Source organism: Bacillus rossius, chromosome 1 (assembly GCF_032445375.1).
Source record: "Bacillus rossius redtenbacheri isolate Brsri chromosome 1, Brsri_v3, whole genome shotgun sequence".
In the NCBI taxonomy this organism is placed as follows: Eukaryota; Metazoa; Arthropoda; class Insecta; order Phasmatodea; family Bacillidae; genus Bacillus; species Bacillus rossius.
Genome location: NC_086330.1, coordinates 117,300,963 through 117,318,171, shown reverse-complemented (window position 1 = coordinate 117,318,171; position 17,209 = coordinate 117,300,963). Strand labels below are relative to the sequence as shown.

General features: G+C 38.6%; 1 protein-coding gene across 2 annotated transcripts in view; it reads left to right on the top strand.

Moving 5' to 3' along the window:
* The window catches only part of LOC134542984 (serine/threonine-protein kinase SMG1), a 322,401-nt gene that overhangs the window by 34,865 nt on the left and 270,327 nt on the right, over window positions 1–17,209 (top strand). The window contains exon 11 of one of the 2 annotated variants that reach the window (XM_063387640.1): window positions 12,493–12,708. In XM_063387640.1, the coding sequence (XP_063243710.1) occupies window positions 12,493–12,708 (216 nt within the window). Of the gene's footprint in view, window positions 1–12,489; window positions 12,709–17,209 lie in introns of both variants that reach the window. The other variant, XM_063387630.1, reaches the window with a different exon arrangement.

Sequence of the window (17,209 nt, the reverse complement as noted above, 5' to 3'; positions counted from 1 at the left end):
TTTGTTTCAATTTATTTTTAAAATACCGTATTTACTCGCATATAGGTTGCCATTGCATACAGGTCGCACCCATAATTTGAGGTCTTGAATTTGGTATTTAAGATTCCCCCCATATAGGTCGCACCGGTAATTTAATGACGCGAACGGCCGGCGCGCCGTGCACGAAAGAGTTAGCGAGTACTGTAAAACTCCGCTACTACGAGAGCTGATAATGGCGTGATAAATTGTTGTAACAAGTACTCGTAATAACCGAATATAGAAAATTGAAGTCAAGTTAGATTCCTGACTTTTTAAAATGTCTTAATTGTAGACTATAACTCGAAAACAGTGCTTTGTATTGAAAAAATGCACAGAATAAAAGTTGTAGTAAATTTAATTACGAATAAAAAAGGCCTGTTATGATTTTTTATATCTACAGCGGTTTTCGTTTTAAACGTGCATAGTTCCCGACACAGATAAGATAGTGGCTGGGTAAACCATTGCTTCTCCCCTTCCCTTTTTCTACTTGTTTGCCATCCAGGTGCAACATCGCCCTTCGTTTACCATTTTTTTTGTGTTTACTGCGTGAACATTTTCAACAGTTTTTTTCCCCTTCTTCGAAGATGCCATTTAAATCTTTCGTACTTAAGGAAGGGCCAACAAGGAAGCACTCGTTATTACCAGTTTAATTTAGATAGTATAATTTACGTAGGCACTCTGAAGGTGCATTACAAAACTCGTAACTACGAATGTCTCGCAACAACCAGCACTCGCAGCAATGAGTTGTTACCGTACAATAAAGGGAACAGCGGTAAACAAAATGGAACACCCTGCTTTCATGTGGCGTGTGGTCCAGGTTTCACCATATAGGTGTTTATCATTGGTCCGACCTTGAATGTCTCGCACCGAGCCCTCTTGGGTGAGAGCCAGGTATCCTGTTTCCAGGGGTGTACAGGGGTAGAGAAGGTCGAGCTGTTCTTGCAGCAGGATTCACATCCGGCTGGTATGCAGGTGAATAGCTAGTGGGGTGAGGGATGGGGCTAAACTATTCATTGAGAATGACGGTATGAACACAAGAGTACTTTAATTGTCCTGAATAATTACACAGTTCAGTTGGTCGTCTGTGATGACTTCACATGCACAAAATTACACTGAATACACCCTAGCATCAAGGAAGGGGGGGGGAGGGGGAACAAATTCCCTATGCCGAGATAGGTCCTCGGATGCCCTGACTCGCGAAGGAGGGGTGCGAGCTGCAGAAAACGGTTAGCCAGTTGTTCTGCTGCTCCCCCTAGGATCGTCCTGTGTGCGCGCGCATAAATTTTGCTGAAATTTCCCTGCCCTGGTGGTGGAAGTATAAACTAGATATTAATAATTAAAAAGAAAAGATAAACGTGGCATAAATAATTATATGTGTGTACATACATATATATTAAATCCTATGTATTAAAAAGTATTTAAACTTGCTTTCACAACTTAATTAATACTCTTATAAAATATTAATAGAGTTGGTAGATCGCCGGTCACAAGATGGCGTCCCAATGTACATATTCAGCTGTGGCGAAAGAAAAATATCCATTTGTGTACATAACTTGTCCAACTTGTTGGTTGCTTAAATGAATTATTCTATTGTTCGTCACTTTGTTTATAACCTACGATGTCGTACAGATTCCTCGCCGCATATTTCGTGAGTAGGCCTATTGGTGAAATACCTTTTTTCCCTGAATTGCTTCTGAGCTTATTAAAACTCGTTTTGTGTTTAATTATATCGTAAAGTAACGTGATAGTTTATATAGAGAGGGCGGGCAAGCGTCAAATGGAATGTCCTAAGTGTGGGAGGAAGGAATTTGAGCGTCCTGAAGATGCTGTGACGCCATTGTTTTATCTTGTTCAATTGTGTTAAGGTAGTAAAGTGATAACCAGAGTAATTTTTTTTTTAAGTGATTTGCATTATGGAAAATGCTAATTCATATTTAGCGGCGTACAAGTTGGGAGTGATGGTTTTTGCAGAAGAGAATGGGAATCGGGCCGCGGAACGGGCATTTTCTGTTAGTGAGAAACTTATTCGTGGCTGGAGGAAACAAAAGGACGACTTGAAAAACACTAACTCTATGAGGCGTGCGTTTAGAGGACCGAAACGTGGCAAGTTTCCTGAAGTTGACGTGCAAGTGACCAGTACATCAGTGAATTACGGAAAAATGCCTGCAGCGTTTCGTTAGAAATGATAATGTGCAAGGGGACAGAGATAGCACGTGCACGGAGCATACCGCACTGCAATTTCATAGCCAGTCGTGGGTGGGCAACCAGATTCATGCGACGTAGGAATTTTTCTCTTCGAAGGAGAACATCACTCTGCCAAAAATTGCTTAAAGACTTTGAAAACAAAGTGTTAGAATTCCACCACTTCGTTCTGCGGATGCTGCAAACAAATGACTACCTCCTCTCACAGATTGCAAATGCCGATCAAACGCCATTTTTTTTCGACATGCCACAGAACACAACAGTCAATGAGAGGGGGCAGTCAAGTGTGACTATCCGCACTACAGGAAATGAAATAATGCATTGTACAGTAATGCTGGCAGTGACGGCTGACGGCAAAAGTTGCCGCCTTATGTAATTTTTAAGCGCAAGACTCTGCCTAAGGGAGAGAAGTTTCCTCCGGGCATTCATGTCCATGCTCAGGAGAAAGGTTGGATGGACGCTGAGCTCGTAAAGGATTGGCTTAAAACTGTGTGGGAGCGCCGGCCAGGGGGTCTTCTAAAACAAAAGGCCTTGTTGGTGTGGGATAGCTTCCGCGCGCATTTGGTTAAGGGCGTTAAGGCGAAACTGCAAGAGTCAAGGACAGACATTGCAGTTATCCCGGGTGGCCTGACGTCGATGCTACAACCACTTGACGTCTCTGTGAACAAGCCTTTCAAGGGGCAGCTCCGTCGCCTGTATGGGGAGTGGGGTGGCCAGCGGACTGCAAGAGTTGACGAAAGGCGGGAAACTGAAAAGACATTCGTTGCCCATGGTGTGTGAATGAATCACGAGGAGTTGGGCTCTCATCATGCGTGATATAATTGTGAGGAGTTTCAAGAAAACTGGAATCTCCTGCGCGATAGATGGTACTGGAGACAAAGCGACCTGGGAACAAGACGGCAACTCCAACGACGACGTTGATGACCCAGCTGAGTCTAGTGCGTCTGAGTCTGACTCAGATAACGAGTAGGTAAACACTTGGTGAGTGTTCAGACTATTATTTTGACTGTGATACTGTGATAATCCTGTAAATAATGACATATTTTTGATTGATTTTGTGCAATGTTGCCTTTAATTTTTTTTTGTGTGTTTGATTTCTTGTTATGAAAATTCGCTTGGTTAATTAACTATGTGTACATTGTAAATAAATTTGCCTATACCTATATAAACTTCTTTTTCGCATTTGAAAGCAAATTATTGCAAAAAAAATTCCTCAAAAATTTTAAAAAACCTCCTTCACATATAGGTCGCACTTCATTTTCCTCCCCATCAAATTAGGTAAAATTGCCGCGACCTATATGCGAGTAAATACGGTAGGCAGTTAATTGAGTCGTTGACACGTAAGTATGGGTGACTGGTGTATAAAGAACAATTAAAAGTGCAAATTCCACAGAATTTTTGTTTAATAGAATTAATGATTGATTTAAAATTTCCGTAATAATTTTCGACATTCTAAAATTTTATGCTTTTCGTGCCGTGCTTTGGAGTATAAGTTCACTGCATCTGCAGCCATCTAGCGGAATGGCTAGTAACTTTCTCTTTTAGGCAAACGGGATTGCTTTGAAAGTGGCACGTCTTTGTTTTTAGTGTTAATAGCATTGACGAAGATCTCGCGGACATATGATAAAAAAATTGTTTTTAATGTTTTTTTTTTTTTTTGTGTGGTGTATGGATGTGTAGATGTATTTTACTATTGACTGGTCAAACAAAATGCTTGTTGTCACTTGTAAAGTATAATTATTCTGGCCAATAGAGCAAATTGTGTAAGAAATGGCATCAGAAGTGTGGCAGTAATTTACTGTTGACTGTGCAAACAAACTGAATTCAATGTAGGCAATAATTTAGATGGACAATTTATTATTATAATTCTTTGAAAGTTTACAATCATTGTATTTATTTCCATTATTGTAATATTTTCTTTTTATTCCTATGTTTTAAAGGAGGGTGTATGTAGATTATTTGAGGTAACTACTAGATTAATATAGTAAATTTTAGTTTTATTAAGTGTTCTCTATATTATTTTGAATAAATTTTTTTATTAATACATATTACATTTGTAATAGGTTGGTGTGTTTACTGTAGTTTGAAAACTATACTAAAACTTTTAATTTGCTTTGATAGCCTCTTTAAAGACTGAAACATTATGCCAATGCATTTCTTTGTAAGCATACAATAAAAAACATTGTGGACAGAACAATACAAACAAATTATTTTTTTCAGTGTTATACACAGTAAATTGTTGAAGATGTAAGTCTGGATACAGGCTTTTTAGTGCTTTTTTTGTAGCCAAAACAATAGTTTATTACTTAAAACACCTCATAAATAGGGGTAATCAAATTTCGTTAATGACTAAATCGCGAAATTTAAAAAAAATCACTTGCACATGATGTGTAATACAAATAACCTTGACCTTACTTGGTAGTGATAAGACGTTAATATACTGCATTTCGTTTTAACAAAATTTGCTGTGATGCGCGAAATCAGTAGTTTTTCACGAAATATGACGAAATCGTGATATTTGCGCGAAATTAACCTTTTTTTTATCGCGAAAAATCACTTTGAATCATTCTGGAACCTGCACATAACGTTTATTATTCCAAGAGGTTATATGTGAGACGCCATCTTTGCTTTTGTTTTTCTCTAGCACCCATAGAGTAGAGAGTGGCAATAAACATCACTTTAGCTACTGGTGGACAAATCACAGATGGTGTTGGTAGTAACGAGTGTCGAAATGATCTATGATTTTATTTTCACGAGTGCTTGTATGTCGAGTTTAAGTTCTTTATTTCTGAGTTGATGCAATATGTATCTCTTCCGCATTCTATGATCGTCTTCCGTTAAAGTTTTTGTGGCATGTTGGTCATATTACCGTGGTCACTGTGGATAAACAGATAAAATGCCGAAAGTGTGTTTTCGAAAGAGCTAAAGAATATGACGACGAAGGATTTTACGTGTTCAGTAAAGAAAAAGGCATCATGATGTGCAAGTCGACTGGTAAAGAAAAGACACGTGTGAAACATGTAAATAATGTTAGCAATGTGTTTTGGTGGGGACTACAGTGAAAGTCCAAAGTAGCGAATACGGTCTATAACGTAAAGTCCGCTATAACGATAATTGCCATCGGCACTGTCAGTTTTGCATATGTTGCGTAGGATAAAAATTTCGGAAATAACGAATGCAGCGTGGGCTCATTTTCACTATAGCGATAGATTTCACACCTGTACTTTTGCTCTAAAACAATGAGAAAACAACTACAATTTCCTTAATAAATGAGAAACAGCTTCGCACAATTCCACGCGTCCGGCAAATGAAACAACGCGCATGATGTGGCCGTCTTGGCAACACCGCACAAGGTGGGGCCCCACAGCGATCATAGCTTGCCTCGCGGCGATGAAAGCAAGTGTTGTTAACCCACTGCGACAGGGCTCCGCTGCGCGCATTACTTATTTAGAATCACGCCAACTGTAGCCCGTAAATGATCATAACTTGTCTCACACTTGCATCGTAAGCGTTGCATATGGTGTAGTTTCAGTGTACGGTACTACGCGCATTGTTGTTTACGTCTAGTTATACGCGACACGTGTTACTACGTACTTGGCTGCAGATATGGATAAAAAAAGAAAATCTTTAGAACTAGCTACTAAATTGAAAATTTTACAAGAGTGTGAAAATCCGTCCATCAGCAGAAGTGAAATTGGTAGACGCTACGGTTTGACTCCATCTACTTTATTCACTATTTTGAAAAATAAGGAAAAAATCCAGTCGGCAGCTTTAAAAGATTGCGCACCAGGTAAAACAAAAAAATTACGTGCTGCAAAACATATTGATCTTGAGGAAGCCTTGTTTACATGGTTTTCCCAAAATCGCGCACGAGGTATTCCGGTTGCCGGTGCTATGTTAAAGGCTAAAGCTGAGCAACTAGCCTTAAAAACTGAACATTGACGAAGACTTCAAATGCAGTGATGGTTGGCTGAACAGATTTAAGGCAAGAAGAGGAATAACACTGCACAAAATTTCTGGGGAGTCGGAAAGTGTCAACAAAGGAGCAGTCAACAACTGGCAACCTATTCTTGCATCGATACTGGATAGGTACAAACCCTCCGAGGTTTATAACGCCGACGAGTCTGGGATTTTTTATAATTTACTGCCTGACAAGACTTTGGCAGTAAGGAATGATCCTTGCAAAGGGGGAAAACGAAGCAAGGAAATACTGACAATACTTTTGTGCGCAAACATGGACGGAATGACAAGTTAAAGCCCTTTGTTATTGTAAAGTCAAAGAATCCCAGGACTTTTAAAGGTGCACCAACATTCCATGTGTTTACGAAGCAAACAAAAAAGCATGGATGACGTCGCAGCTCTTCACGCAGTGGCTTCACAGCTTTGACGCCAGAATGGGGATGAAAAATCATAAAGTTGTTTTGTTTATCGATCGTTGTCCGGCACATCCAGACATTCAGCTGAAAAATGTAGAGTTGGTGTTCTTGCCAGCTAACTGTACTATCATCTTGCAACCCCTGGATCAGGGTGTGTTTACTTTATTGAAACGGGAATTACGCAAGATGCTTGTGAACGCGGTGATGAGGAAACTTGCTGCTGGGAAAACTGTCTGCAAGTGGAACGTATTGGAAGCTATTCAGGCTATGGCAGTTTCATGGGAGATGATCACGCCGGCAGTGATAGCTGCGTGTTTCAGGCATGCAGGTTTCCGTGAATGTGAAACTGATGCTTCTACACCTGACGATGCATTGCCGGATGGTTCAGCAGATCAGCCGGGTGTTTGGCCTACCGTTGCTGAACAACTGCATGTGCCATGCACGTTCCACAAATTTGCCAAGGCTGATGATAATGTTGACGTGTGCGGGGAGTTGACGAACACGGAACTTGTCGAGCTCGTCTCTTCTAATCAAAACGAAAGAGCGTCTGAAGATAATGACAATGACGATGAACCAAGTGACGTATCTGTTCCGTCGAAAACGTCAATGATGAAGGCACTTGACACAATCAGTCGTTTTTATCAGCATACAAATGCTTCGACGAAAGATTTGATGAACTTCCAAGAGGTCCAGTAGTTTATTTTGTCCGAAAGTCTAGTGAAATCAAGGCAAACGAAAATTGATTCGTTTTTTAAAGAGTGATTTTTAATTTTGTGTTATTTTCCAAGGGTCTGTATGAGTGATTATTTTTGTGTTACTGACCAATTGTCAGAAACATTATTTTATATAATTTGTATGGTTGTCCAACATAATTAGAGATTTTTAAAACTTTTTTTTGTGTTTGACATTTTTCATAGGTGTCAACGTGAGTAATAATGTGACAAATTTTAAAATAAATTTCTCTACATCTTTGAGTTTACATATTGTTAGTAAGTATTCAAAACTTTGCAAATATGCACCCGATATCATCAGCTTAGCGCACATGTCTCCAGCAAACCAGCTGCGGTCAAAACGACAGGAAGCGGCCGGCATGACCTTGCGTGACCCCGCCCGCCCGTCTCCATGTAAACAAACAGCTGTGCGCTTAGCCACGATGTGCGTGGTGGCCTTATCACGGCCACGCGGTCTCATATTTCGCAGTCGGCAAGTGCTGATATAGCTTAAAATTGTTATTTTAGTAAGTTTTATGTATATTTCCTTTACTTTTGTTGTGAATTTCCATAGTAAAAACAAGCGAGAAAATAATATATTTTAAAAATGCTACAAAAATATGATTTTTTTAAAATTTTGGCTAAAACGAAAATTTGCTATAACATAAACTTTTGGCGCCGTTATAAATTTACGTTAAAACGGACTTTTACTGTAGTTTGCAGGAAATATATAATAGCTGATTTTCAGAGATAGTCGAAATGGACTTGAGCCACTAACGTTTCTGATCAGTTTCCGATTGTTTTGACGTGACAGCGTCTAATAAATCGATGAACGCCGGCTGCACGCACGAAAAAGTGTCTCATGACACACATTGTCCCATTATGCTGTGTCCCGTTACGCTCATTGTACGCTTGCGCCGCATCTATCTCTCTTCCACTCGATTCGAACAACCATCAATTTGATTTTTTCGAGGCACATTAAACTTGAAACACTCCCATTCGTTTCCTACTTTTACTATCATAGTCCTATCCTTAACAGAATAACACAGATTGGAAGAAATTAAATAGCAAACATGTATAAAAGTTATAGTTAAAATAATCTCTTCGTTAAAGTAATAAACATATTTGAATTAATGAGTGCAATAAAAGTAAATTAGAAATTTATAAATTAAATTGTAGATTTCATTTCACTCCTTTGTATCCATACAAAATAATGATAATTCAATATAAATGATTCAATTTTATTCATAAAATTATGCAAACATTTCTACATTGTTTTGTTATGACGTCACGTTAAACTATCGTCCGTAAACCGACCTTACAGACAACCAAATTTTTTGTATGTAATCTTGAGAATTTTAATTACAAATGCAGTGTGCTAAATTTTAGATGTACATGTTGTACTTTAAAACATTGTTTTTGATAAATTTTGACCAAATAAAACAATAATTACATCATATATATATGTGTGTGTATAAAATTATAATGACGAAATATTTATTTTTTCTAACTAAACAATTTTTTTTTTCACCGAAGTTTTGCACCGAAATAACTCTTTTTATTCACTGAAATGGGCCTTTTTTATTTACCATTTTTCATTGGCCCTACTCATAGATAATGTGTGAATAATATTTATTTTATTGTTAAGTCAGAACCGAGGACCGAGAACCGATTTTTAAGAACCGGTACTGAACCGAGAACCGGGAAAAAACAGTAATTGACCCATCACTACTGGGCACACATACTATGTGCAGAGCTTTGGTAAAAAACCACATGATTTGTCACCTGCTCAAGACATCCGAGTGGGGTCTGTTTACAAAAAGCATTTAAGAATAGCTGAGGGCGGATGAGTAGTTCTGTTTCCGTATTTTGTTTCTAAACTGTATTTTTAGAAGAGTGGAAATTGCTAAAACATTTGGCATGAAACAACTGGTATCGATTCTTGAAAGCACCCAAGACACTTGTATTCCATATTTGTCTTCATTTATCAGCCATAAAATATTATAGTTACTGCTAAAAGCTCATAATACCCCTATGCACAATGAGAAGACTGCACACAAGTTCAGAGCCTTTCACTTAGAGACAATAGAACACTAGAAGCACCAGTTGTTGTCACTTTTATTATCCCACTTCACTAACACAAATACACTCCTGATTAGTCAGGACCCTTAAGCTTAAATATTTTTGCACTTTACATGTAAACATATTTTGATTCCTTGAAGCATAGTTTTTAAACTGGTTACTAACCAGATTAAATATTTTAATCCCTTCAGAACTTTCATAACAAAAGTTATAACTACGCTTTAATCTCCTTTTATTAAATATAAACAAAGTCGTCTTATATGCAACCCCCTTGGAGAGGTTTTGAGACGTGTTCAGCAGAAACAGTAACTTATCCAGAGGAGGAGATCTGAAGGAGCACATAAATTTACCACACACACTGCTCAGGTTGAGTGTAAATGTTAATCGGCAAAAGCACACTAAATGAAACACTGGATATCAGGATCTAATTTACTGATCTAGTTTCGTTGTCACCATAATCAAGCGTACATAGATATATCAGATAATAAAAAAAACAGGTTACTTTTAGTTATGATTAGAATTAGGCAATCACTATTTATGGATGCTAAATTTGTAACAGTCGACAATTCATTTTCACAGAACAGAATTATAATTTTATCAATTTTACATAATAATTTTTCTCAGGCCGGCCTGTTAGTTGTGGAAATACATTAAGCAATTTTTACATGATACTAAATTAATTCAAGGCTATTACTGTATAATATTCAGACATTTATTTGTCTATTTTTCTAATTTCTTAAGATCCTAAAAGGTCCATTATGAAAGGTCTTCGCTCTGTGGCAATCTGTTGATTATTTTCGTTTTTTAAAGAGTCTAGAGATAATAAATTTTACATTTCAAATTTTTTTTGTCTACTCATCCTGTCAGCCAGTACAGGACGGAAGCTCCGGGGATGGCACAGGCGGAGAGTAGGGGTAGGTCCGAAAACTGGTCCTCGGACTGGAGTGGAAACGATTCCCGCTCTTGACATGGAACCCGCTGTGAAACAGAAGGTCACACAGTGGTAGAAAAAGGAAAAATAATTAAACCGGAAGGATCAGCAGTTAATTATAAGTTCAAAGAGGGGGGGGGGGGGGGGTAATTGAAATCTTAGTGAGAGATAGAGAGAGAGAGAACACTTATCACAAAAGTGAGCACGATCCAGAAGATTTACTCCATGGATGGGGATCGGAGCACCGCAGGAGCCGATCCGAAACGCGACATGGTGACGACCTTTAATACTACTACCGAATGTAAAGTGAGTTGGGATAACACCCTTACTTTAGATAACTACATATTTTCGATTCGATGGGTCGCGGAACTTCGTCGCGGTAGAAGACGATAAGTAGCCGTGACGGTCGTTGAGCCAAGACTCAATGATAGCAAAAATCACAAGTACCCAAAAGGAACTGCCCCCCAGGGTGTCGAGACCAGAAGGGAGGGGAGAGAACCAAAATTGGTGGAGAAATGCTTTATGATTGGTCAGTTGTATAGCTTGGGTAGGCCCTACAAGAAAATTAAAACAAACCGTGGCTGTGCAACTTGGTTCGCGAGGCTGCCGCTGGCTCGCGCCACTAGGTGGGTGTTCTAAGCTAGTAGCTCAGCATACAGGACTCCAGGAGGTGTCGCCACCTGGTGAGCAAACCCAGGAGTTACCAATGATAGTTCTAAACGTTGCCAAGAGATGGCGCATGGCTTCAGTTAAAGGCCTAGACTACAGCAGGGAAGGAGGGATGTTCAGAGGTTCTTGGGCGGAGCCATGGTTCCTGTAGACTCAGCATGAAACTGTTATGAGGGGGGTGTGTGCGAGGGAAACTGCGTGCGCTTGCAAAGACAGCACGTTACGTTATCCAATGAGCGTGACCCATCGTGAGACAAACAAGACAAGAGAACTGATTAGGTATGCTGGGCACCAGTGAAATACTAGTGGGAGACAAGACTGCAGGCGCTGAGGAGGCATAGACAAACCTATCTCGTACGTGAGGTGAAGCGAGAGATACGTGAAGCTGACAGCCCGCAAGCGATGGGAGCGAGTCTTGCTTGGGAACTTCTAGCCCTGATGAATGGCGACGCACTAGCTGTCCGGACTGACCCGGAATATGAAAGAGGTCCATGAGTTAAGTTAATTAAAAAAGACATTTGGGCTTATGGGTGGCCTACAAAAATTAACCGGTAGAAAGCCAAAGGCGAAATGGTGCCGAGGCAAATGCTGATTTTCGGTACAAAGTTTGCTGTATAAGATTGCAAACTGTTGCAGCTTACTGTTTCTCGTTAAAATATTAATTCAAGTTAACACATTTGTTTTTAACCTTACTGTTTTAAGTCTTGGAAGTAAGTGTTAACAGTATGCTAAGGTCTGCCATATCTTAGCTCTCCCATATCATGTGTTCTGCAAGCTAACCAACATGTTTCACAAAAAAACCTTAAGCAACATTTAGATGAATTTGGTTATTCATCATTTGCTTTATACATTGGTTTCACTTTTGAAATTTATGGTTTTGGTTGCTCTGTTGCTTTGTGCTGATCAGTATTTTTTAGTGTCTACATACATATGTATGGTTGTGAGTTATGTTTTAAAAAAGAATTTTTCAAATTAAATTTTACACTCAAGATGCTTTTTTTTTTGAAAATGTTAAAAAATAGGCATTTATTCAGAAGTTATGATTTTTTTCCAAAGCAGGATGTTCTTTGTTCGGATAGTTGCACGTGTGCGGTCAAATAATGCTAGCTACCAATAGCGGACAGCTAGAACGCTAATAAACAATGTAGGCAAGAGTATGGAAATTAACCTAATTGTGTGAGGGTTACTAAATCTGTAGTTTAAAAATTAAAAGATATTTAATCTATCAATTTTATGATGTTTATGTAACAAATTGAAAACTTTTTGTAATATAATGAATGTTTGTTTTTACTATAGTACATTTGGACTTTGAAAAAAAGGTTATGCTTTTTGTCTATTTGGTGCAGTAACTCGGGAAAATTAAATTTTAAATAAATAATAGTTCATAATGGACAAATTTTCTGCCATCTATTGGCTTGGCGTGACAACAATGCCGCCTTTTTCTTGCAAAACTTTTGACCTATGTGTTAGTGTATTTGCTGCGGTGTTTTTTTCTTGGCAGCAGGATGAGTGCTTGGAGATCAAGGAGCTGGTTCTGGCCTGGACCAAGGAGGTATTCATGCTGGCACAGCCGTACCTCGGGCTGCTGCTTGAGACGCTCGAGTGTCGGGCCGTCCTCGCTGCCGTTGTACGGGCCGGCCACACCACGGAGCCTGTCATCGTGCTGGGCGTCCTGGGGAACCTGCAGCAGCTGCTGGGGACGCCTGACGTTGAGTGGCAGGCAAGTCCTTGGTATAGCCGACTCATGTTTTCTTTTATTGTGCATCAGTAGAAGGCATCCAACTAGAATTTATATAAAAACAAGCATAACCACAAGGAAGTTGAGTGATTATTTTACTGGTTTCTTTGGTGGGAACCCACTTCCTAACCAGGCCCGAAACGCCCCTGTGTCTGAGCCAATCCTCATGCTGAAGTTACGGATGTAATTTGCAGACTTCTCTTATCTCATTAGTAGAGCCAAGATTATATGGTTTTATGCGAAATCGCGAATTTTCACGCGAAATTCATCCCAAACCGCGAAAAATGTGAAATGTTTTCTAACCACAAATAAACACCTCAATATTGATTTAAATCGTTAACTACCGACTATTGGTTGATTGACAAAAATTCCGTATCTGTTTGTAGAAGAAATGGTCGTCATCCAACTGCAGTGTGGTGGTTATTTAATACGTTAATTATTCATCTTAAAAAATTACAATATATCACAAAAATTGACGATTTCACGAACAAAAAAAAGATCGTTATCGGAGTTAGGTTAGGGTTTTTAAAACTCATCTAGCCACTAGAGATCACGCAATATTAACAACTGACGATCGTAAACTAAAATTAACAAGTTAACAAACACAACAACGTGAAAAATCTCAGCGCCTTGTTTGCTGTATCCTTTGAAAAATACACGTGAACAAAAACTGCATTCATTAAATAAATACGTATGAAAATAAAATGAAAGCGAATATTGATATTTAATGATCACTTGATATTTAATGAAATTTCACTGTAACGCAATTTTGTGTGCATGTTGAATAAGCAGTTTACCGTCAAGCCTTCATTTTCATTTCACACTTCACAGGCGAGAGAGCCAAAATCGTTAACATAATCAAAGTTTTCAGATCGCTAATGAAAAAGCACCATATTGCAAGGATTTATTTATTTTACGATCATTAAATATTTTAAATAACGCTTACCTACCCAACCCTTCCGGAAAATAAATAAAAACATTTATTTCACTGACCTGACATAACCTAACCTTTTACTTCGGGTATAAGGCTCTCTCGCCTGTAAAAAGTAGGCTTCCCGCGGTTTATTTTTTTCGCTACAACTTCAGTAAATACTAGTTTTTGGTACCTCCGGGCTTTGTTTACAAATGACGTGCATAAATGAAAGCTAAATTTCTTAATCATGCCGAAAAATAAAGCTACTGCGGCATCACGTGCTGACGAGTTTAAGAATGAGGGATTATATGTCAGTGACGGAAAAATACTTTTCTGTAAATATTGTAATTGCCGTTTGGAGCATGAACGTAAGGACACGGTAAACAAGCACATAATTAGCGACAAACATGTAAAAGCTAAACGATCCCCATGCACTTTGAAACGACAGCTTTCTATCCCAGAAGCAGGAGTGGCGCAAATATGCGCAAAAAAACAAAAGGAAGATTTTGTTCTCGAAACTGTTGAAGCCTTTGTAGCTGCAGGTATTCCTCTTGAGAAACTTGACAACAGCAAGTTGACTGCATGGATGCAGAAGCATGTAAGTGGTGCTGGTGATCTTCCAACAGCGGATTGGATGAGGAAAAAGTACATTCCCCTACTTAGAGAGAAAAAAGAAGTGGAAATCAAGCAGCAGCTCTTGGGGCAAGATGTGGTCATACTCGCAGATGAAACCACTGACAAGAGTAATAATTGTGTTTTCAACATCTTGTTTAAAATTCTGAAACCAGGTGCTGAACAAGATGTTATCTTAGGGGCTTCTTGTGTCCTTGATGCAGCAAATGCTGTTTGTTGTTCTCGGGCAGTGATTGATGTATGCTCCAAATATGAAGTCAAGGAAGAAAACATAATTGCGTATGTTACAGATAGTGCCAGGTACATGACAAAATCTGCTGGCACCCTTGAAGGTGTATTTGGTGACCACATGTACCACATAAAATGTTGGGCCCATAAAGTAAACATTGTTGGGCAGATCTGGCAAAACAACTTGGAAGAACTGAACCTCTTCGTTTGTAAGGTAAAGATGGCCTTTCTTAACACCAGAAAGAGGAGGCATGCATACCTTCAATTTCTTCTCCAGAAACATGGAGAAAACAAGGCTCTGGTCAAGTTATTCCCCATGCCAGTTGTTACACGTTGGAACACATGGTTTGAATCTGTATCATACCTCGCACTCCATCTGCACGACATTGTGGAATTCTTTGAGCAGCTTAGCGAAGATAACTCTGGTGTTAAATATATCAAGGGACTCCTGAAGGAAGAGTTACAATGTCTTGAGGCCACTTTTACATTTGTGGCTCAAAACTGTAACACCTTTGTAGAGCTAATTAATTTTCTTGAAGGAACAAAGTATCCTACTGCTCATCAGTTGTGCACAAAATTGAGTAAACTGCAAACTACTCTTGATGTCTTGGCTAAGGGAATATTTCCTGAAAATGTTGAAGACATTTTGGCTGAAATGAAAACTGTCAACTCTGCAGCCCTTAAAGAGCAGTTCAAGAACACAGCTAAACTCAGTCTTATAAAACTGATTGATCTGGTGAACACTGATCCATCTCGTCAACTATTTCTGGGAATCAGCGCTCTAATGAATCCTCAAAATGTAGGAAACATTCGTGTGGAGGAAAAAGAATTCCAGAAAATATTGGGAACCTACCTTTCCTTTGCAAGGTGCAGAAGACCTCTGTAGCAACAGGCTACATAACACTCCAAAACCTGGTTTCCCAAGAGCAGAAGAAACCGCATGTGAACTACATAGACATGGTGGACATACTATGTAAAATGAAAGCGGATTATCCTGAATTTGCAGCTGCTGCTTTAAAGTTAATATGGATACCTGCAACGAATGTGGACTCAGAAAGATCTTTTTCTAAGTATTCTGTAGTTGTAAGTGACAGAAGAAGATCTCTAAAACCAGAGAATGCTGAACTGCTGACAATGGTGGCTTTTTCCTGAGCTTAATTATATTGCATTTATAGAACAAAAGTTTAACTGTAGTTTATATTTTAATTAATTTAGACTCTCTCCTGAACTCAGGAACAGTACTTACCTGCATAAGAATACTGAATATTTTAGTTGTTAATTTTTTATGTACTCTCAACATAGTATTGTTTAATATGCATATTTTAAGTCTCTAACCACGAATTATTGAAGCATTTGATCAAGGCAGCTCTGCTAGGTGTATACATGTTATTACATGTGTTTTAATTTTTTATGACGATAAAGACGAAATCCACAATTCTTAATGACGAAAAGTCCTTTTTCATAACACCATAAAATCTTGGCTCTACTCATTAGTCAGTCGGCTAGAGGCTCTTGTCCTTGGAGAACTCTGCGAATATGGGTACAAACCGGTGTGAATGCTCTGCATGGCCCCTTATTAGATCATTCATTACGAAACTGACCCACCAATAATTTTCTGTTAAAGAACCCAAGTACTCCCAGTTTTTAGCTAGAATGAAACTGTTTGTAATAAATGAGTGTTTCTAGAAATGCTTAGTAAATGACTGTGATGTTACCATCTAAACTCAAATAGAGGCTGAGTTTTAATCATAAAAACACTGCTTACAAAAAAAATAGGTCAGCCTGGTTTTGCGCACCAAGAAAAATCCAAGTAGACTTTAATTACAAAATCAGGTAAATATACCTGACAGTCCATAAAACATTATTAAAATAATTTTTGCGTTGATTTATCATATGTCCAGATCACCTTTATAGATAACTAATCGACCCATGCAGAATTCCGCAGTGCGCACCAAATCGTTTTGTGTGGCATTCCAATATTTAAAAATTTTGGAGAAATTACATTTTGAAGAAGAATAGAAAAAAGTAAACGGGTGTCGGTACAAAAGAAGACATGTAATTGAACACATCAGTACAAATAGTTGTTACACATGAATTTTTACAGAAGTATTTTATACAAACATACTAATAATATACGTGTTTACAAAACCTCTTTAAATACTGTATTTACTCGCATAATGTCCGCAGTAATATGGCTACATTTTTGACAAAAAAAAATGGGATGCAGACATTATGAAGTGAAGTCAGAATTAAAAAATTTTTCCTCAAAATTTTACATGTTTTGTGTAGAGTAAAAAAATTGTTCTCTCATAATTAGTTTACTAGTACCTTGATTTTATGTATGCTCACGGTTCCGCGGATTGCATTAGTAAAATCGCTGCTTTGTAAAATTGACACCCTTCCCTCGGCCCAGTTGAAAAATATTTACGGCGGTACACTACTTCGCAGAGCGCTGGTGACTGGGGACCCTCCGCATCGGACGTGAGAAATGTGACAGGTGTCGAGATAATTGGGTGTCAGCGATTAGTGGAAGACGCTACTCTTTTTTTTTTTCTTCTCTCACTCGCGTGTGCGCTCTTACGTTCAGAAGCCGCAGCCAGCCTACAAAAAATAAACGCTTTGCGTGAAAATATATTTTTTTAATCTTTTATTGAGATGGCCACTAATGGCACGGCGCAGATGTCTAATGTCTGCATTAGCCGGCGCCGG